We start from the raw sequence: 23294 nt of genomic DNA on the forward strand, positions 1-23294 counted from the left end.
AAGACCCTGTCAGCCACATGGCTCAGAAAAAAAGGGAGAAAGAAAAAGAAAGAAAAGAAAAGAAAGAAAGAAAGTTATTAAAATAAAACATTTTTAAAATATTATTTAAAATTTTTTTTTAAGTAATTAAAAAAAAAAAGAGAGCAACCAAACTAATAAAGAAATCCACCAATGATAACAAGCGCTAAAAAGTAAACTACATTAAACATAAAAATCAGAAACTTGGGCCTCCCTGGTGGCGCAGTGGTTGAGAGTCCACCTGCCGATGCAGGGGATACGGGTTCGTGCCCCGGTCCGGGAGGATCCCATATGCCGTGGAGCGGCTGGGCCTGTGAGCCATGGCCGCTGAGCCTGCGCATCCTGAGCCTGTGCTCCGCAACGGGAGAGGCCACAACAGTGAGAGGCCCGCATACCGCAAAAAAAAAAAAAAAAAAAAAAAATCAGAAACTTGTCAGTCGCATACAGCACACCCCACGTCTACAGTTGCTCCCAAAGTCCACAACCACAATTTTGGGATGATGCATTGTCTCCTCAGGTATTCCACAGATGCGGGGTACATCACGTTGATTGTGTAGATTTAATCCGCTGTTCCTGAGGCTGCTGGGAGAAGTTTCCCTTTCTCTTCTTTGTTCGCACCGCTCCCGGGGTTCAGCTGTGGATTTGGACCTGCCTGCGTGTAGGTCGCCTGAGGGAGTCTGTTCTTCGCTCAGACAGGATGGGGTTAAAGGAGCCGCTGATTCAGGGGCTCTGGGTCACTCAGACCGGGGGGAGGGAGGGGCACGGAGGCGGGGCGAGCGTGTGGCGGCAGAGGCCGGTGTGACGTTGCACCAGCCCGAGGCGCACCGTGCGTTCTCCCGGGAAGGTTGTCCCTGGATCACGGGACCCCGGCAATGGCGGGCTGCACAGGCTCCCAGGAGGGGAGGTGTGGAGAGTGACCTGCGCTCGCACACAGGCTTCTTGGTGGCGGCAGCAGCAGCCCCGGCGTCCCACGCCCGTCTCTGGGGTCCGCGCTTTCAGCCGCGCCTCGCGCCCGTCTCTGGAGCTCCTTGAAGCAGCGCCCTGAATCCCCTCTCCTCACGCACCAGGAAACCAAGAGGGAAGAAAAAGTCTCTTGCCTGTTCGGCAGCTCCAGACTTTTCCCCGGACTCCCTCCCGGCCAGCCGTGGCACACTAACCCCCTTCAGGCTGTGTTCACGCCGCCAGCGCGCTCTGACTGAAGCCCGAGCCTCAGCTCCCAGCCCCGCCCGCCCCGGCGGGTGAGGAGACGAGCCTCTCGGGCTGGTGAGTGGCGGTCGGCACCGGTCCTCTGTGCGGGAATCTCTCTCCTTTGCCCTCCGCACCCCTGTGGCTGCGCTCTCCTCCGCGGCTCCGAAGCTTTCGCCCTCCGCCACCCGCAATCTCCGCCCGCGAAAGGGCTCCTAGTGTGTGGAAACCTTTCCTCCTTCACGGCTCCCTCCCACTGGTGCAGGTCCCATCCTATTCTTTTGTCTCTGTTTTTTCTTTTTTCTTTTGCCCTACCCAGGTACGTGGGGACTTTCTTGCCTTTTGGGAGGTCTGAGGTCTTCTGTCAGCGTTCAGTAGGTGTTCTGTAGGAGTTGTTCCACGTGTAGCTGTATTTCTGATGTATTTGTGGGGAGGAAGGTGATCTCTGTGTCTTACTCTTCCGCCATCTTGAAGGTCCTCCCAGTAGTATAATCTTCATAGAGTTTTTATAAGGATTAAACATGCTCATATCTGTAAAGAACTAGCAGTAAGTGTGTAGTGTTAGCTGCTGTTATCATATCATTATTATTATTATCACAGGATTCTTAATTCCTAGAATGTTCTATTACAAGACATACATAACCTTCTGTTGAAACTTAAGCTAAGGTGTGTGTGACACACAGTAAAGCTGTGTGATGTCTCATATTTGAGGAAATCTTTTTAATGGTATTATTTTTAAATGTAAGTTACTTAACCTCATAAAAATCATAGAACTTTACAAACATTTCATTAGATATACATGGTAAGCACTATATCACTAAAATTAACTAACACAATAAAAGAAAATTCATGCCATCTTTTCAACAGACTTTTTTTTATCATTCTTCTGCAGGTATTTTATAGGATGAAACTTTGCTCTTTGCTGGGTGTGGTTTGGGAAAAATATAAGGTGGATAAAGGAAAGAGAACTAAAATTCATTTTTGAATGTTTATTTGTTTAAAGTAGGTAATGCATTAACATGCTGTAATGTTTAACATCATAAATGAAAGTTAGATAAATAAATATATAAATAAAGGACTATCATATGGGTGGGAAAATAACAGTATAAATGTACATACACAGACGTCTCCACCAACCTGGATCTCCTCTCCCCCACCCCCCTTGAAGAGGTGAAAGTCTCTCAATCTCTCCTGTGTATTTCCGGAGATATTTTAGGCACACGTGAACAAACACATTTTCCTCCCTTTTTATACAAACAGAAGTGTACGAAACACCTTTTGTGTTCATCTTTTTTCACCAGAAGCTGTAGTGTAGGTATTGTTCCAAGTCTGTACATAATGATGTTCTTAACGTATTAATGACTCAGAGCTTCTTTGGGGGTGGATGTCCCTGGCTTATCCCACCAGGCCACTGCTGATGAGCAGTGTTTTAAACCCCCCTGCTGTTAGAGATGTGCTGAATAAATGATGTTGTGCAATTTAAATAAGCTTGTGTATGTGTGGTACACCTGCAAGATAATTTTTAAGAGAGAGAAATGCTGGGTGAAGGGTTAGAAGCATTGTAATTAATTCTTGAAAGAAATTTAAAACTTTCTATTTATTTTTGAATGTTAATAGGGGTTTAATCACACAATTGAATAGGAAAAAAGAGATGAATGGTAAACATAAGACTGCCTCACAGCACTTTCCTTCCTTCATCTGGTTCCCCCCGCTGGAGAGAACTAGCCTCATCAGCCTTGTCTTTTCCCTCCAGAGATGCGTGTCGGATAAATGAGCTTACGTGCTTATGGAGAAGAATGCCTTTCTTCAGGTGGGCTTTCATCTTCTTCTGCATAGCAGTTTGTGGAGTCAGCAGACTCTCGCCTGGATGTCTGTGGGCACAGAGCCATGGGCTGGAGTGTCCACGGTCACATTAGAGGGACTCTTTGTCTCCGTCCCTCAGCCTCAGCCAGCCTGGACGTGACCTGTAAAGGCGATGTTTTCTTCCACCTTCACGTAGCTCATTGTTTCCCTGGATGAAATGATAGCCGTAAATCCTGCAGCCCTAACCCTCGACCAGCGATGCTCAAACCCACAGCACGTGTCCTGGGACCCTCTTTCCTGTCGTCCCAGAAACCGCCTAACTTCTCTCCTAAGGCTCATATTTCCTGTGTCTCACATCCAGTCATCAGTTCTCTCTCTGATGGATCACATCTTCCAGTGGCTCCTGGGGAAAGGTGATGTGGGTGGTTAATCTTGGGATCTTGTATATTTCAAATATCTTTAGCTTACTCTCCCACCTGATTTTTCTGGATGTAGGATTCCCAGTATAAACTATGAAGTAATTTTCCAGTTGTCTTTCTGCCTGTCAGTGTTACTCCTGAAAAGTCTGAAGACATTCCCCGTCTTTATTCTTTGCACACGGCACTTTGTGCTGCTCTCTGTTTCATGCCTCCAGGGTCCTGAAATGTCACAGTGATTTGCAGATATGGGTCATCCACCTCACTGGGTACCGGGAGGGCCTATTAATCTGCAGTTTTATTTAATACCAGGAAGTGGTCTTAGGTTCTTAAACTATATTGCAGTACACTGTACTATATTTTTTACGTTGTACATGTTACATTATATATAATACATATTGTACTATAATGTGTATAGCATATATTAAGTGTAATGTAACACTTTAATATCATTGTGTAAATTATTGTTTTTAACAATCTGAGTCTGTTAAAGGGCACTTGGTTCAGGAAATTGCACATTAGTTACTTGAAGAGGAATGAGGTCTCTGGTAACAATGTAAATAAGTATTTCTTATATTTCCAAAATATTTTGGCACACACATTACTGAATTTGACGTACCATATTTTAACACTAGTCTCACACGCACGCATACGTATTTATAAAATATATTCTGCTACTCTTATTGTATAGGCTAATTTTAAGAACATAATTATTGGTAAATAACAATATTTTGAAAAGAGGAATTAATTTACGTCCAAATGTCAAAGTTTGCTAACACCTTTCTTTTACAACAGAAGTAAGATATCATTTTCTTAAATATTTTCCAATCTTTCCTAATGTCAAATAAGAGCTCTTCCTTTTCTGTGGTCAAAAAATATGTAGGATTAAGATTAAACCAAATAAAAACAGCACATATTGATATTTGATAATTCCTACATATATTGCACATACTAATGCAGGTTTATAAATCATAAGCTATTATAATAGGTTGAGCCAATAATAAATGTGTACGTATTCATTTTGGTTTTTCAGCCCCTTATTTCCCCAGACGATCCACCAGCATCTTCCCATGATGTGTTCAGTATGTAAATATTATGACTAGATCCATGTAGTGTTAACAAGCAGAGCCTCTGAAGAGTGCAGGCAGAATTCCACTAGTCATATTTCTTTATTAAAGAAATGTTGCTGTTATATTATGTCTTGTTATGTTGCAAACACATATTTCGTTCTTCGAGGCTAAAGCACAATTAGCAACTGTATTAGTTTTCCTCTTTTAGTTGTTGTTACCTTTTAGGTATTGGAATAATTTGAGAAGTAGCAGTGACGTGATGCTCAGTGACTCTTCAGGCTTTGTGTTGTTCCTCTTTGTTTGCAGCCTGCAGTGACCTGGAGCTCAGGGAGATGGCCAGCAGACTGCGGGACTGGTTCAAGGCCCTGCATGAGAGTGGAGGCCAGAACAAGAAGACGAAAGCATCGCTGCGGCCGGAGAGAAGCAGTAAGGCTTCTAAATTTGATGTGTGTCGTTGTCTTTGATGTGGGATTTTATGTCCAGTGAATCACTTAGGTCAGAGTTTACTTAGATGCTGAACAGAAGTCTGAACATTGTTTTTACTTCCAAGCTCAGCCATAACACGTATTTTGCAAGGAAATAAAGCATTTGTGACAACTCCGATTAGAAAAGGAATTAGAGACAGCATTGAGCTTCCAGCTGAATTGAAAGAGTAGGAATATTTTCCAGTATTTTGGCTGAAGTGCTAAAGAGTAGAACAGCACGGGGAACAAAGGTAATAATCTTGACTTGCTTAGATTTTTAAACAACACGCTTAGCCCCCTCCACCTCTGTCATTTCTGATTTGACCCAAGTATGTCAGTAGAAGCAGGATGTTTACCACGCTGCGAATCAGATTCATCAAAGAAAGAAGGAAATAAGAGCCAGATGAATCTTACATGATTCTTTCATCTATATAATCTATATAAAAGTGTGTTTTAATTTCTTAGAAATAGGAACTGCAACCTGAAATAGTGCACTTGCTAAGAATAATTTTATGAACCCTTCATTTTATATTTTTTCATTTATAAAAATATAACATTTTTCATGCATGTAAAAGAAAGATATTGAAACCTGAGCTTAATTGGGGGGAGCTTGCCAAGACCGCCTCATTTGCTCTAAGATGCAAGGGGCGAAGGTGGGACAGTGACCAGGGGCAGCGTCCGGCTGACAAGAGAAGGGCCCAGTGCCCGCTGCTTATCACCATGAGGCCATGAACTCCCACTCGCAACCCTCAGCTGCCCGCTTCTAACAGAATCACTTGACAAGAGGGCACAGCCATCCCTAATCTGTGTTTCCTAAGATGCCCCATTTGTTTTCTTGTCCCCAAGGAATTTTCTGTAATCCGAATGCTTGGTGTTTATGGATCGTATTTATGTTCAAAAGAATGTAATCATTATTTTTCATTCGGCTTTCACAGAAAGACATAATAATTGTGTGTGAATGTGTGGTGGCCACATCTATATGCTTCGTCTTAGGAAGTCCTCAAAGAAACCACAGTATTTCCCTACCTCGTAGGATCGCTTCCAGGCTTGTCTCCAGAATTATCGTTTAAATTTTTTGGCAGAAGCTAATTTTTTGATGCCTTGAGAGTAAGTAAGATGCCTGATCTTACTTAATAGAAATAATAAAGTATGTTTGCCCCTGTATTCATGTCTGGCATAACGTAAAGTTTTGTTCCAGATCCTTCCATATTGACTTTTTTGATTCATGTCCACACCTGTTCTCCCAATACTCATACTTGAATATTTTTATTGCTCACTCTCACCTTTCTCTGTTGAGCTTAGTTAAGACTAATAATCCCTCCTGTATTTGGAAATGGATAAAAGGAGAGCTTGTAGGACACACAGTACAATGCCTGGTTAATTGTATACATTCCTAAATATTATTTCCCTTTCTGGCTTCTTCTTACAAAAAATGAGACAGTCTTAATATTGTGGGCGAATTAACAGGAAGCTCTTTGGGAGTTGAATGTCTTTGCAGAATCAGTGAAACAGTAGGTAGAGGATTATTTATAGAGCCTGAAGGGGTCAGAGGCCAAAGGGAGTAAATCTCCAAAAGGAAGCTGTTAAAAGATAAGACAAGTCCCTAGATGGGGAGTGGCCTAGTCCCTCAGCTCCTGAGACCCACCTGCCCCTGGGTGAAGCCTCTCCTGACACCGGCCCTCCAGTACTGGGCTCCCCATCTCTTTTCTAGTCCTGTTTTTCCTCCATAGCATCTCTCACCATCTACTATAATATTCATGTACACATTTTTTGTTTATTTTCTCTCTCTCTGCACACTAGACAACCATAAATGAGAGATCACCATTGTATCATCAGAATGTAGAATAACCTGACATGTAGCATTCACTAACGTTAAAACTGAGTAGAATTAATGGATGGATGAAGCAAAGAAGCCATCAAAATACTACATTGTGTGGATATACCATAATTTAATCACTTGTCAATTTAATCACATAAGCACTTGTTCCCCTAGGAATGATTATTTACTATTTCCATTATTTTCTCCTTCTCAATCAATTCTGTGGTTAATTGGTAGGCTTTTATTTCTTTAGGGAAGATTCCAGGTAGTCGAAGTAATAGGTCAAGACGTGCACGCATTTCAAATTATAAACAATAATAGATGTTACCAGACTGCTTTGCAAAAAGCTTAGGGCATTTATAATTTCTCACAGCAAAGCACGAAGAGTTAACTTTTGCCTTCATCCCTGGCAGTAAAAAAATTACTACCATTCTTTTTAACTGTTCATTCTGGTGAGCATGCTGTTACACTTCATTGTTAATCTAATTTTTATTTCCTTTTTTAGTAGTGAATTGATCACTAAATATTGGCAAAGGTTGGCGGGGCTTTTGCACAGCAAAACAAAATAAAATGTCTTAGTCAGCTCAGGCTACTATAATTAAATACCCTAGACCAGGTGGATTGAACACTAGACATTTGTTTCTCAAATTCTGGAGACTGGGAAGTCCTAGATCAGGTGCTAGCAGATTGGGATCTGGGTGAAGGCTCACTTCCAGGCTTGGAGACAGCTGCCTTCTCACAAGGCAGAGAGGGAGAGAGAGCGTGAGAGAGAGATCTGGAGTCTGTCTTTTAGGCCGCTGATCGCATCATGAGGTTCTCCCTTCATGACCTAATCACCTCCCAAAGCCCATACCTCCAAATGCCATCGCTTTGGGGGGTGGAGCTTCATATTCATGAATTTGGGTGGGGGGACACAATTCAGTCCATAGCACAAAACCAAACAAAAAAAGTCCTAAGTTATGTCAGCTTATATGTTTAATTCTGAGAAATCCATATTGATGGCTTACATTATAATTGTATTTAAATAGGTCCTTCTAGTACTTTTTGTGCTTTTTGCTGTGTTTGCTGCTCTGTTTTTTAGATATATGGATTTATTTCTGTTTTATCCATTAATTATACTTCTTATCCCTTTATTTTATTACACTGTACCCTACTTACCACTTTTTAGCATAGATTTCACGTTATCGGATAGTAATATTACCACTCCTACTTTCAAATTTATTACATTTGCCTGATATACTTGCTAACATTTTATTGTCAGTCTTTACTATTTAGACTTAAGTGTCTTTCTTGTAAACATACATAGTTGGCTTCTGAGTCTCCGGTATGTCAGCGAGCAGACTTGTATTTTGGGTTTTTTTAATAATTAAGATAAACATAAGGCACAGGAAAATATTCTGATCAGACACAGAATGTTTACCATTTAGGCAGATTGCCCAGAAGACAAAGAAAAACTTATTTTACAATTTCTTTTTAAGAGTAGGCCAATAATCCAAGAAAATTTTGTCATTAGAGAAGAAAAGAAATCACATTTTACTTTTGTACCAGGTATAATATTTGATACTAATTTAAAAATATTATGTGAATACATACATCCTTTAAATATTAGCCAGCAGTGACCATGACAAATAATATTTGGGGGGGAACATTTTATCATTTTTTGCATCTGTGTAGATTTTATCTTATACAGGTTTTGAAAATTAGTCTTAGGATAAATTTTATCTTAGGGTAAATTTTATCTTAGGATAAAACTATATTTTTAACAAAATGAGCTTTTTTAGCCCCAGGTGGTTGCTCCTGGAGCCCCTGAACCCTTCGACACCTGCCCCTGCTGGGGCGGAGCCCTGAGCTTGAGTGACCGCAGGGCGGAGGGTCGGGACTGAGCAGAGAAGCCCTGGGTGAAGACTTGGGGCCCAAGCGGTGTTCAGGACACCATAAAAATGTCAAATAACAAACGCAGAGTATATATGTCCATGCCTCTCTCTCGCTTTGTCACAGCTTACCAGCCGCATAGCACAGGGAGATTAGCTTGGTGCTTTGTGACCGACTGGAGGGGTGGGATAGGGAGGGTGGGAGGGAGACGCAAGAGGGAAGGGATGTGGGAACAGATGTATATGTGTGACTGATTCACTTTGTTATAAAGCAGAAACGAATACACCAATGTGAAGCAATTGTACTCCAATAAAGTTGTAAAAATGATAATAAGAAGAAGACCAAACGCAGAGCGAAGGCTGCCGTGTGTCCTGCCCGCCATCCACCACAAGGTGGGGTGTCACTGCAGGACCCTGCTTCAGACGTGTGGGATCCCCATCCGATCAACCATCCATGTGTCGGGGGAAAAGGCGGGGGGAACAAACCCAGACTAAGTAAAGAGAGACTTTATTTAAAGACTCTTGCGATGGCGAGCATGCCTCAACCTCAAACTTGCAAGCGTCTCAGATCAAACAGAAGAAGGCTTTTCCTTTACAGGAAGGGGTGAGCAGGGCTAGAAGTACCTTTGTCGGGGAAGAGGTCAGTGGGGATTATGAGGCAGCAAAGCTGAGGACTTCGGAAATGTTTCTCTGCGTGGTTGACCCACTTACGTACCAAGCAGGAATGTGAGACCCTGCAGCCGTCTCTATGTTACGCAGAATTCCAGCCCTTTCACGGCTCTGGTCTGTGTTCTGATGTGTCGTCCGGGCCACTAGTTTGCTGCCCACCTACAATGTGCGTGCGGGATGGCTTAGCCGGGAAATTACGGTTTTCGGTCTACAGAGCAGTTGTGTCCTTTTAAATGTGTGCGCCCAGAAATACCCGTGTGTGTGTTTAAATGTAAGTGGGCTGCCTCCTCACTCACTCAGCTCCGCGTGTCATTGATTTTTCCCTCCGGCTGTTGGGTCCTTTCCATGCGCTGACCTTCCTTCGTCCGCTCCCTGGGGCCTGTCTGTTGGGGGCCGGCCCTTCGTTGGCAGCCTTCTCTCACGGGGTGGGAAGAGCCTCCCTTTGGCTTTGCCTCAAAGCATCAGGGAGGCCCCCGGTCTCTGAGCCTTGAAAGAGGCCACTCCCCCCGCGGGTCCCTTAGCTGGGCTGGCCTCCATCGTGGAACCCAGCCCGCGGTGCCAGGGCTAGAGGGAGTGGGTCTTGACCTTCCCCAGAGCCTACGGTTGTCTGCGGCCAGGCTCTCAGACTCCGTCCCCTCCTGTCCATCCTCGGACCCCTAGCCTGTCCCTCCGTGGGGACGGGAAGCCCCCGTCCTGACCTGCACCCCAACTTGAGACTACAACACTCACTGGACAATGAGGGGACACTAGAATGAAGTCCAACCTGGGGGGGGTGGTCACTGCGTTTTGAGGGGTCAGAGTACCTGCCTTATGCTTCACCAGCCAACTTCCAGTTTAACCTAGAAAGAGTGACAGATTGGGAAAACAATTCAGAGAAAAATTCTTGTTTGCATTCAAACATCGAAATAGTATTGCCAGGAGTGGATATGTAAGGGAGGGCCAAGACGTGTATATTTTTCTGGTTGTGCGGATAAGTATACTTAAGTGCCAGTATCTGTTGTTTAACACATACCGTGTTACCCTTGAGATAGACACTTGTCTTTTCATGGATCTGTATCTCTAGTGATGTTTAAATCAAAGGTAATTTTCATAAAAATGGCCCCTGTTTACTGTCTGGAAATATAGAGTTTACTTTCTATGTTGTTAGACTGTTTGTGAATAGAATATTTATTTTCTTATAAAATAACTCTGAAAACTTATATCTGTTTGATCTAACCTTATAGACTAATAGACAGTAAAAGTCAGAGAATGAGTTCAGGGATGGCGCTGGCAGCCTCTGAAGTGTGGGTGCAGAAGAGTGGAGAATGGTGTCCCCCCGGGTCTGCTTTGTCAATGCTTTCTGTCCTTAAACAATGTGAAATTCACTACTCTACTTTGCACATGTAAAGTAATCTGCACATTCATATAGTCTAAGTTCTTTATTATTATTTTATATATATATAATTTAAATTATAAATTTTTCTGCACTGTTATGATGAGTAGAAATACAGATCAAGCCATGAAATCCCTTGTTTTCCTTTATCAGAGTCTTAGAGCCCAGCTCACGTATATTAATTGCAGAGCCACTCCTGGTCCTTAGCTGAATGCAGAGTGGGGAATACACTCTCCTCATTCCTACCCTTAAGCCAGATTGCTCAGAACTGTTAGTACAAAGGACTGTAGTGCCCTCACCATTGCCCTGATGTCTCTGGGCTCTGGGAGGTCTCACAGGATTTGTTGATCAATGTATCAGAAACACTTGCTTTGTATTTGCTGTTTTGAGGTCCTAGGACACGCTGCCCCCCGGGGGTCTGTCCTTACTCACCTCCACCAGCTTGTTGCCCAAATATCCAGCCTCGGAGGCCTGCACTCCCATCACATGTAAAACAGCAACACAAGCTTGCTTTCCTTTATAGCATATGTCACTACGTGATATACAGATGTTTCCTAGTTTGTTTTCTGTCATTTCCAAGTAAAACGTAAGCTCTGTGAGGCCAGGAACTTTCTTCCGTGGGGTCCCCAGCTCCCAGAAAGACAGCCCTGGCACACAGTAGGGACCCAGGAGCAAGTTGTTTAGTGAATAAGTTAAAATCTAATCACAAGTTTTCATCTAAAAATAGGTCTAGTTTCAGAAGAGTGATAAAGTGGCTTGTAGCTGCTTTCCCATGTTTGCTGGAACAGGCAGGTTCCAGGAGGACCAATCTCTGACTGTAGCAGGATTGAAATAAACGGGTCAAGACTTGATGAAGCTTAAATGAGAAGGTACCCTACTTCTTTTTATAAGGCAGTGAAGCCAGAATGTGGACTGTGCTTTATAAGGAAGGGGAACTTGCCAGCCTCTTACACTGGCTACCAAATTAATGCTGCTATGCATTTTACATTAGTTAAACATCTTGTCACACTGCCCAAAATAATTTGAGGTATGGTGAAAAATAGTGGGTTTGTTTTCCTACTGGTTATTTTAGTAGTTATTCTTAACTCTCAAACACAATAGGACACTAACCTGGGTTTTTAATTGACCAGATTTTATCACAGCCATTACATAAAGGATTTTATAACCATTACCCAAGAAGAATTGATTGTTTATCTGAATCTTGGATAGTGTAAATATTACATAGTTAAGTGTTTCAGTTGACAAAAAAGATCAATAATGTTATAGCTTCTTAAGAAATTAACCAAGCTGGTAAAGTTTGCCATTATTTTTTAACAAATTAAGTCTACTTTATATTAAAAAAATCAGGCTTCTTTGGTACGTTTTACTTGGGTATATTTTAGAGCTGTCACAAAGGAATAACCATAGAAAAGTGCCTAAGATGGTAAAAAACTTAAACTATTTTATGAGAAGTTGAAGGAAATAGATCTATTTGGCCTCTGATTCTGTTATCATCATACCATGAAAGTACTGTTGGAGGCTTTTTTCAGTATATATGTTGTGCCTATCTAAACTGTATACTTGATATATTTTGTTTCGTTATCTAAATCTCCAAAAATTTAAGAACAGAAACACTATACCAAGGTTTGTTTGTTAATATGGTTGCAATTGTGTGTGTGTGTGTGTGTGTGTGTGTGTGTATACCTGGGAATTTCAGTGCTCTAAAGGATTATAAGAATTGGTGAATGTGGAGGATAAGGGGACGGGATGGATATTATTTTCTCCACTTTATAATGAAGAAGGTTGAGAGTTAAAACATGAAGTCACACAATAAGTACATGGTAGAGCTGGGATTTGAATATAGGTTTTGTGGGCTCTGAACTTATAAACTTATGCTCTTTGAGTCTTTGTGTAACCTCCCAATGGATCTCTCAGTACTCAAGGAATATTAAACTAGTTCAAATACATAATTCATGTAGATTGTGATAGCTGCCTCTGATACACTCGTACACATAAAGACATAAACACACTTGCACAAAGAGGATAGTTTCCTATTTCATCTTGGCTAAAGAGTTTAGAATGTTTCCAAAAATTACTAATCATTATTTTACCTTTATTATCATGTTTCTGAATGTTTTTGTTTCTTTTCTTATAAATATAAATAACTTTTATAAAGTGGGATTAATACATGTATTTAAAGCTTTCTTGAATTGAGTTATATTGATAATCTACACCAACTCACAAGATGAAGATTTTTGTCCATTAAATTATTTCTTTGTCAGATTTACTCATATTAGTCTTGGCGCTAACTGTTGGAAATTTCAAAAATCTACCCAGGTTTTTAGTATCTTGAGATTTAATGATTAAAACCATGTCCTTAATATTAGGAAAAAGTATTTTGGTGGGCATCCCTAATACTTTATATCTCTACCTATAAAGATTATTTTAAGGAGATGATTTTCATACAGTAAACCATTTATTTCCATGATAATTTTTATATCCTTAATTGAAGATTTCTGTATGCTAAATATTTCATAAGTCATGGGATATATAAAATTCAGAGGGTGCTGCATAGTGATTTCTCTTTCCTTTTACGAGTGAAGGATACTCCCCTATCCTTACTGTGCCTGACCAGGTCTGGGATATCAGTCTTTCTGCCCAAGTGAGTCCTTGAGTGAGTCTTCTCTAAGCGTTTCCTTCCTCAGATCCCTGTCCTGAGCTGATAATGAACGATTTGTACTGCTTTGGATGTCTTTCCCTAAATGTATTCACTACCTCAAAACAAACTTATGTTTTACTGTCCAAAGTTTTTAATGTTATCTAAGAAGATGATAGATCTGTGCTTCCATTCACTTCAAATTGAGAGACAGATTTCAACAGAACCACTCAGTTTTCTGTGTGTTCCCAGACAATTGGATTCTGGTCTGAATTTCACCAGGAAAATCTGAGAGTCAGAGACAGTCATGAGCTGCTTACTTGTTTGATGTCAAAGCAAAGGAAAGTTGCTGCTGCTTTGGAGCTGTGTGTTCGGTCAAGACACACGGGGCTATTTACTGTGGACAATGTTTGAGCCATGTGAGTGAGAACCAACGTAATTCTGCCCAAGAGGGAGTAGTGAGTAAGTCCCAACAGAGAATGGACCACCAGGTGCACAGGGGCTGAGGTGATGGCAGAGGAGTGTCACACATCCAGGAAATGCAGTTGTTCAAACCAGGGAGCTCTGGAAGGTCCATAAAAGGATCTACAAGGAGAAAGACAGATGAAGCTTTAAAAGCCTGATGGGGGCTTCCCTGGTGGCGCAGTGGTTGAGAGTCCGCCTGCCGATGCAGGGGACACGGGTTCGTGCCCCGGTCTGGGAAGATCCCACATGCCGCAGAGTGTCTAGGCCCGTGAGCCATGGCCACTGAGCCTGTGCTCCGCAAGGGGAGAGGCCACAACAGTGAGAGGCCCGCCTACTGCAAAAAAAAAAATAAATAAAAAAATAAAAATAAATAAAAGCCTGATGAACCCTCCCCAGCACAAAGCCATCCTCAGCCAGACATCAGTGTGGTGAGAAACTCCCCACGCACCCTTAAGTATCCTTCACCTACTCCCAAACTGGAGGTGGTCATAAAAAAAAGAGAAGGTAAGAGGAGAGTCATAAGAAAAAAGGGCATGAAAAAGGATTGGGGTACATGGTGCTCCGCTTACATGACTGCCTCTGTCACATCCCCAGGTAGTGACCGGGAGGGTCAGGTTTGGGGCTGTGTGGGTGACGTGAAGTCAGGCATTCTGAAACGCCAGTTCATCTACACTTGTTACCTGAAGCTGAGCTGAAGGAATTAGGGGACCACCTGAGTTTTCACCCAGAGATAGAATGAAACTTTCACCAAAGAACAAATGTGTAGAGAGCATCAGAGAAAAAATAAAAGTGGATTCAGCCTATATCCTGTAAACCACACTTGTCCTCAGAGGTCCTAGGACAGCTAGACAGCTAGGACCTATTATGAATCACCTATTATGTGATTACATAATCAGTGTACTGTTATCATACACTGTCTTATATGGTAAGACCTGTGCTTATACTTACATAGTATACACCTCAGAAAAGGTAGGGGGGCTGAAGACATAGGCTGTGGGCTCTGAGGGATGTTGGTTAAGACCACGTAAGTGAATGATTCCCCCCACGAGCTGGTGTGAATAAATAGAAAAAAATCAGTTGAGAAATGAGTTCTTAGAATACCAATATTTATAATTTTTTACAGCCTTTTTTTTATACTCTTTTCCATGATGGTTTATCACAGGATATTGAATATAGTTCCCTGTGCTACACAGTAGGACCTTGTTGTTTATCCATCCTGTATATACTAGTTTGCATCTGCTAACCCCAAACTCCCACTCCATCCCTCCCCCACCGCTCCTTCCCCCTTGGCAGCCACAAGTCTGTTCTCTCGCTGAGTCTGTTTCTGTTTTGTAGATACGTTCATTTGTGTCATATTTTAGATAGAATACCAATACTTAAGGAACAGATAAAGGAAGGACACTGACAAAAATAGATTAATAAATAAGAGGAGAGAATGTTGTAAAATGTCTCAAGAGTTAAGCATTATCTTCTCTCACAAGGTTCGTTGTAATTTATTTTCAACCCAATGCCCAGCCTCACATCCTATAGCTATGCTCGATTGCTCAGCAACACCTAAGTTACAAAATACCAAGTAACAAGTAAAATATAGTATTACTTTTTTCAGACAAACTTTGATAGAGTCTCATACCATGATAAAAAATTTTAGTTTAACTACTGAAAGCGTTTTAAGATAATGACAAATTTTACAACATAACTAAATTACAATGGCTTTACTTAAATGTTCTCTTTTAAATATCCCAAATATAAGTGAAATAAGGCAGACAGAGAAAGACAAATACCCTATGATCTCATGTGTATGAGGAATCTAAAAAAAAGAGAACTCATGGCTACAGAGAGCAGATTGGTAGTTCCCAGAGGTGGGCATGGGTGATGTGGGACCTGAGTGAAGGGGTCAAAAGGTACAAACTTCCACTTAGAAGATAAGAGGTTCTGGGGATAAATAAGTCCTGGGATGTAATGTGCAGCATGGCAACTACAGTTAACAACGCTGTGTTGTGTATTTGAAAGTTGCTAAGAGAATATGCTGCACACTTTGGACTAAATAATACAATGTTATGTCAGCTATGTCTCAGGAACACTGGAGAGAAGAAAGGAAATGACCTGACCTCCTTCTAAATGCAGTGCCCATCCTTGTCTGCGTACAAACATGGTAACTTTATCCTTTTTAATTTAATTGTTTGCATATAATATTCTTTTTATGCTGATGAAAGCCACATATTATTTTTTTTTACATCCTAAAAATATAAGTATCCCAAATATGACATTTATTATAAGATTGAGCCCTAGGTTACTTCTGTTTCGAAAAACTATCATAAAAGTTCATGAAAGTTACCATTCTCAAGGGAGGAGAACCTTGCAAAGACCTAAGGGGAACTTTCAGGAAGTCACAGCCGTTGGAGACCTTCAGGCCACGCCATGCAGAACCACAGCCTGTGACCTGAAGCCACTCTGAGTAAACCGTACACAGCTGTGTGTTATTTCTGAATTTGTTACAAGGTACAAATTACCTTAGACTCTGAAAAACCATTTTTGAATGTTGTATCGTGTCCATTTCCTAATACATATTTCAGTTTTATAAATTTAAATTATCCCTCAGTTATTTTTTCTCTCATCTCATATTGACAGACTAGCAGATTTGATCCTTTTTGTGACAATGGGAAAGCCTTTCACACACAGATCCCCTGTCTTTGTGGTAACACTATGAGTTGTGAGCTCCTGGAAATTGGGCATCGAGCCTCTTAGGAGAAGAATGTCCCAGCTGGAACACTGGGACCACATTATACCCCAGACATACAACACAGACCCGGTCAGAGCAGTGGAGAAAAATAGGGAGTGAGCCATTTTTAGAAATACTAGAAGCAGACAGCATCACCTGCTTTTTAAATACAGTTTATGTACTTTCTGTTTATTTAGTCTCCACTGTATCACTTGTAGCATCGGGTCCCTGTGTTCTAACATCCGTTTGGAAAATGCAAAGGTTAATAACGAGTTAAATCTATTTATGAGTAATTTTTCTATATGAAGTATTACCTTCTCACTAGTTTTAAAGTTAATTACATATAAACTAAAAGGGGATCATTCATAATAATCCATAAATGTACTAATTTTGCGTGATTGTCTTTAAGATCCTGGGGTTCCTTTCACTGATTTTGACTGATTATCCTTGACTGCAGTTCTGAGGACCAGGAAGGAAGGTAGAGGTGCTGGGGCAGGGTGGGGAGGGGATCCCATTTCTGCCTGGTTTTCACTTTGAGATGCGCAGCTCCAGGAACAAAGCCCGCAGTGACCCTGGTGGTGTCGGGATTAGAAGTGGGACAAGCACCCCACCCTGGGGAAGGGACCACGTCTGTGTACCTCGTCCTGGGCTCTGTGACCAGGAGAGAGCCTGGGGGAACCAGGCAGTGGTCCAGAGCTTGGTGTCTGCTTCCCTCTGAGGAGCTGCCGTGGCGGGCAGGCCACGTGATCACTGGGCCCAGGGCTGCAGTGTGGCCCGTGATGGGGCAACACAAGGCCCTACAGCACGTGCAGAGCACAAGGGAACATGCAGTCCCCGCTCCTAGCTGGGAGGTTCACTTTCTCCCCAGGTGGGGTAAGGGTGGCCTGACTTTCACTTGTGTCCAACGCAGCAGTCCATGGAAGAGAGTCCCAGAGTCATCATTTACCTGAAGTAAAAGTCAGTCCTAAGTGGACAGCCTAAGACTATACAACTTATAGGAGAAAACATAAGCACAAACACATGTCACCTTTGGTCAGCAGAGGTTTCTTAGACACGATGCATAAAAGGAAAAAGCGATGCCAAACTTCATCCACATTAAAAATGTTTGATTTTTGAAAGCTACTGATTAAACGGTGAAAAGACAAGCCACAAAGTGGGACAAAATATTGGCAAATACATACCTGATACAGGACTTGCGTCTAGAAAATATAAATAACACTCATTTCTCAATAGTGGTGAAACAAACAACCCAACTAAGAGTGGGCGAACATCTGTACACATCACCAAAGAAGGAATATGATGTAATTAACACATGAAAAGAATCTGGACGTCCATCAACATTAGGGAGATGCTAAACTTTTGTTCACAGTGAGATGCCTCTTACATCCTTATGGGAATGGCTCCAAATGAATAGCGATGCTAGGTGAGGCCTGGGTAACTGTGTCTCTCGTCCGCTGGTGGTGGGAATGCAAAGTGGTGCAGCCACTTTGAAGAACGGTTGGGTAGTGTCTTCTAAAAGGAACATAAACGTACCATATGACCCAGAAATCCCATCTCAAGATATTTATCCTTGAGAAATTACAACATACACTCACATAAAAACATACATGTGAATGTTTATAGCAACTTTATTTATAATTACAAAACTGGCCAGACCCAAATGTCCTTGCCTGGTGAGTAGATGAAGAAATGGTGGTTCGCCCCTGTGAGGAAATGAGACTTGCATTGCTGGTGGGACCGTATCTGTCCTGGAATGAAGGTCGGCTTTGCACCCACATAACAAAGCCTTACAGCTGCCTTCAGAGCCAGACTGACGTGCAGGTTTTTAACTTCATGCCGGAAGTAAGTATAACACGTAGAGGTATTCCACAAGACCCAGCCACCGATAACTTAAAATTCACAATGTGCAGCATCCGATTGAGATCTACCAAGTATGCCATGAAGCATAAAAATATGGTCCACAACTTGGAGAAAGTGAAATCCAGAAAATATACCCAGAAATAACAGTGATGGTGGGATGAGTATACAAGGACCTGAAACAACTATTGTAAATATTATTAATATGCACAGTTATATAAAGGTAAACAGGGACAGCAGTTGCAAGAGGGGATATATGAAGAAAACACCCACATAGTATGTCTGGGGAAGCTGGCAGGAAATGAAATGAAGAATGGGCTGGGTGAGGTAAAAGCACATTGGACACTGCAGAAGAAAAAGTCCATGTACCTGAAGAGATCCGATAGAAACTACGCAAAATAAAGCACATAGGAAAAAAGAAAGAAACAAAAGCCTGTGTCTTAGTGAACTCTGGGGCCATGTCAGTTGCATTACCTATGAGTAACAGTACTGGGGGTGTGAGGTTTAGAAAGTTATATGAAGAAATAATGGCTAAAATTTTCTGAACTTGATGAATATTTTAAACCCACAGATACAAGTACAACACACATCAAGAAACAGAAACAAAGAAAAACGAACCAAAGCATACCCTAATCCAAATGCCAAAAGTCAGCATTAAGAAGAGCCTCTTAAAAGCAGCTGGAAGGAAAATAAAGGGGGGAGGACACATTTTGTTCAGAGGAACAAAGATCAGGACATCGGCAAGCTTTTCCCCAGAGAACTTGAGGCCAGAACACAGTGGAACATTTCTAATGTGCTAAAAGAAAAGAAAAAAATTACCATCCCTGGCAAAGCAAGCTAATATCAAGACATTTTAAACAATCCGAAGTTGAGAGATTTCAAGAAATGTTACAGGAATTTCTAGGAGGTAGTGATGCCACGTGGAAGTCTCTATCTACACAGAGGACTATCGGGGCCCAGAAATGTGACATGGTGAGAAATAATGCATTTGGTCCCTGCCCAGGTTTCCTGACACAGAGCCTCTGTTACCCTAATTTCCTGAGTAGGAGAGGTGCTGGGAGCATATCTTGTTCTAATATCTGGTCTTTGACCCCAGTTCCTGACACAGGGTTCCTAAAACCCTTGTTATTTCCTGCGTGATGAGTGTGATAGGAGCTTCTTCCACAGAGCTCCCGAATCCCCTGGATCTGCTGGGTGAAAGGAGCATCTTCTATGGAAGGGGGCGACTCTGGAGCTCCTGTATGGCCTCAGGTTGGGGGGCGGTCCGCAGAAAGACCAAGCCCCGGCTAGGAGGGAGGAGCTTTCAGCCCCCCTCCATCCTCTGGGGAGGAGATGGAGTTAATAGTCATTCATGCCTCCGTGATGGAGTCTCCATAAAATCCCCAATCACGGGGTCCAGAGAGCTTCTGGGCTGGTGGGTGCACCCCCGTGCTGAGAGGGTGACACACGCCAGCCCCGTGGGGCACAAGCTCCGGCCCGGGACCCTTCCAGAACCCGCCCTGGGTACCGCTTCATCGGGCTGTCTATTGCCATCTTTTATAATTGCCTTTATAATGAACTGGCAAACGTAGGTAATGTTTCCCCAGAGTTCTGTGCCGTTCTAATAAGTTACAGAACCTGAGGAGTGTTGTGGGAACCCCCGTCTGCAGCCCAGTCGACCCAAGTCCCCACCTCTCGCAGCTGGTATGTGGGGTGGGCGCCATCTTGTGGAGCTGAGCCCATAGGCTCTGGGGTCTGAGGACAGAGGTAAGGACTGAACTGAGCTGCAGGACCCTCACTGCTGTCCACAGAAACTAGAGTACTGCTGGGTGGAAAACCCACACACTTGGTGTCAGAGTGTTATGCATAGAAAACAAAGTTTCCTTTAAAAGGGCTTCTTTTCTCATTTTTAATCACTTGCAAAGCTATTAAGTTGTTTAGAGCAAACATTGTAACAGCGCATGGGGTTTATAACATGTAGAATTAAAATGGATGAATTGCAGAAAGTGTGGAGGAATTGGGGTCTAAGTACACTCTGGTAAGTTCCTTACAGCAGATGTCAAGGCTGTGACGTCATTTGAAGGTAGACATGATAGCCAGTGACGTATACTGTAAACCCTGGGCAAGCACCAAACAATAAAATAAATATAGTGAATAAACAACGTTAGTTTTCTACTGCTGATGTAGCGTTACCTCAAAACTTAGTAGTTTAGGAGCACAGATTCATTGTTTCACAGCTCTGTAGGTCCGAGGTCTAACGCAGGTCTCACCACACTGAGATCGAGGTGTCGGAGGCTCCAGGAGAGGATCCATTTCCCTGGTCGGTGGATGGTGGTCAGAATTCGGCTCCCGTGGCTGTAGGACCAGAGCCCCCTTTCTTTTGTGTTGTGCTCAGTTCCTAGGGACCACCCGTATTCCTGGGCTCACAGCCTCCTTCCTCCGTCTTTAAAGGCTTTTTTTTCCTGTGTCATTTCTGTCTGACTACAGCTGGGAAAAGTTCTTCACTTTTAAGGGTTTATGTGATTAGGTTGGGTCAATGCAGATAATCCATGATGAGCTCCCAATTTTAAAGTCAACTGATTAGGAACTTTAATTCCACCCATACTCATAACTCCCTTTTGGATGTGGTATCACATAGGTCCACGTGGATATCTTTGAGGGACCACGGTTTTGCCGGCCACATAAACCGATAGTGGAGATTAAGTGGGAATCATAAAAAATAAAAGCAACATGTTTAATAAAAAACAAGACAGGAAAAGAGAGGAAAAGACAAATAATAGAGGGGACAAATCAAATAATAACAAGATGGAAGTTTTAAATACAACCATTTTGATAATATTAAATGCATGTGGCCTTAACACTTCAGTAAAAAGGCCGAGATTGTCAGACTTGGAAAAAGTGTGAGACTCATTGCCATGCTGTCTCTCAGAGACCCATTTTAAATATAAAATGCAAATTAGTTGAAAGTAAAATAGTGGAAATACTAATCATAAGAAAGCTGGAGTGGTCATGTTTCTATGAGGCAAAGTAGACTTTAGAAATCGGGTGAAAGCAAAAGTTTTTATTTTGGTGACGCAACTCAGATTTCTGGCTGGACCTAGAGTTCTTTTCTGTATGTATATATACACATATATAATATTTGTACTGTATTATATATAATAAATATACAGTAGCATATCCGAGAATGCTCAAAGTCACCACATAGTATCTGTGGCTCCAAAAGTTTAAAATTTTTTCCAAATTAATTTTATTTTATATTTGTAGCATCAACAGAATCATACTGAATAGTATACATTTATTGATAATTTAGACTATCAGAATAATTTTATTTCTAGTCCTTTTCTGTTACTTATCATTCCAGTGACCCTTGTAACACAACTTTGTGTATAAATATATCATTCAAATAACATAAACTCACTGTATTTTTTATCTCCATAGTAACATAGAGATCATACTTTAAAAATCCCCAAATTGTCTCAATGTGGACATTACAGCCTTGATACATTAAATAACTTAACCACAACAAGGTAGTGGCAGAACTCAGGCCAGTGACCTGAATCCAAATCAGATTCCCTGACATTCTCCACCTAAGACATCACATGTCATCAAATTGATCATTCACCAGGCATGTAATCTATAAGAAGTCTGTTTCTTTGTAACATAAAGGATAAACTCTTGGTCCTGTTGTGTCTAAGGTTTGTTAAGTATCTATGCATGTCATATTTTCAGAAATATTCTTTCATGTTGCTATCTGATTTGTAGAAAAGCTCTCCTCAAAGTAGAGCTACAAAAACCACTGAATGGTTAAGACCACTTTCCTTTCACCCTATACTGAGAAAAATAACAACGCATTAAAACTGACAAGGATGTTGACTGGCACGTCATAAAAGCTGGGCAGAGGTCATTTTAAAACATATTGTAAAGATTGATGATCGTTCAAAAGAAGCTCGAGTGAAGATGTGATACAAACAATCCACAAAAATCTCTCACGAGGGCTGTGATGGTTACTTCCTGCTGGTCTCCCAGCTTCCAGCCCGGTTCCCATCTAATCCTGTGCAGAGGCTGTTTTCCTTCTATTGGGTTGGCCAAAAGTTTCGTTCGGTTTTCTCCGTAAGATGGCTCTAGTAGCACTTAGTTGTCTTTAACTTCATTTGAAACAATTTTGTTAGTTTGTATGTGACAGCTGTCATATCAGCGTGCGTTTAAAAAAAGACATCAAAATTGGTGTGTTTTTGTGTAGCCATTTTAATATTGAAGACAGAAGGAAAAAAAGCAACATTTTTGGCATATTATGCTTTATTATTTCAAGAAAGGTAAAGATGAAACTGAAATGCACAAAAAAGATTTTTGCAATATATGGAGAAGGTGCTGTGACTGATCAAATGTGTCAAAAGTGGTTTGCGAAATTTCATGCTGGAGATTTCTCACTGGACGATGCTCCATGGTCAGGCAGACCAGTTGAAGTTGATAGCGATGAAATCGAGACATTGAGAACAATCAGCGTTATACCACGCAGGAGACAGCTGACATACTCAAAATATCTAAATCAAGTGTTGAAAATCATTTGCACCAGCTTGGTTATGGGAATTGCTTTGACATTTGGGTTCCACCTAAGTTAAGTGAAAAAAAACTTTTTGACTGTATTTCTGCATGTGATTCTCTACTGAAACGTAATGAAAACGTTCCATGTTTAAAACCAGTTGTGACAGGCAATGAAAAATGGATACTGTACAACAATGTGGAACAGAAGAGATCATGGGGCAAGTGAAATGAACCACCACCAACCACACCAAAGGCCGGTCTTCATCCAAAGAAGTTGATGTGTGTATATGGTGGGATTGGAAGGGAGTCCTCTATTATGATCTCCTTCCAGAAAACCAAATGAATAATTCCAACAATTACCGCTCCCAATGAGACCAACTGAAAGCAGCAGTCAACAAAAAGCGTCCAGA

The 23294-nt window shown here is 41.7% G+C and overlaps 1 protein-coding gene across 3 annotated transcripts in view; it reads left to right on the forward strand.

Moving 5' to 3' along the window:
* SPOCK3 (SPARC (osteonectin), cwcv and kazal like domains proteoglycan 3) overlaps positions 1-23294 on the forward strand; it is a gene marked incomplete at both ends in the record, with an annotated part of 359585 nt that overhangs the window by 319050 nt on the left and 17241 nt on the right. For 2 of the 3 annotated variants that reach the window (XM_079706799.1, XM_079706801.1), the window contains one exon: positions 4799-4918. The exons of the other annotated variant lie outside the window; for it this stretch is intronic. In XM_079706799.1, the coding sequence (XP_079562925.1) occupies positions 4799-4918 (120 nt within the window). The remainder of the gene's footprint in view (positions 1-4798; positions 4919-23294) is intronic. 3 annotated transcript variants of the gene reach the window in all.

This window comes from Hyperoodon ampullatus, assembly GCF_949752795.1.
Source record: "Hyperoodon ampullatus genome assembly, chromosome: 6".
NCBI lineage: Eukaryota > Metazoa > Chordata > Mammalia > Artiodactyla > Ziphiidae > Hyperoodon > Hyperoodon ampullatus.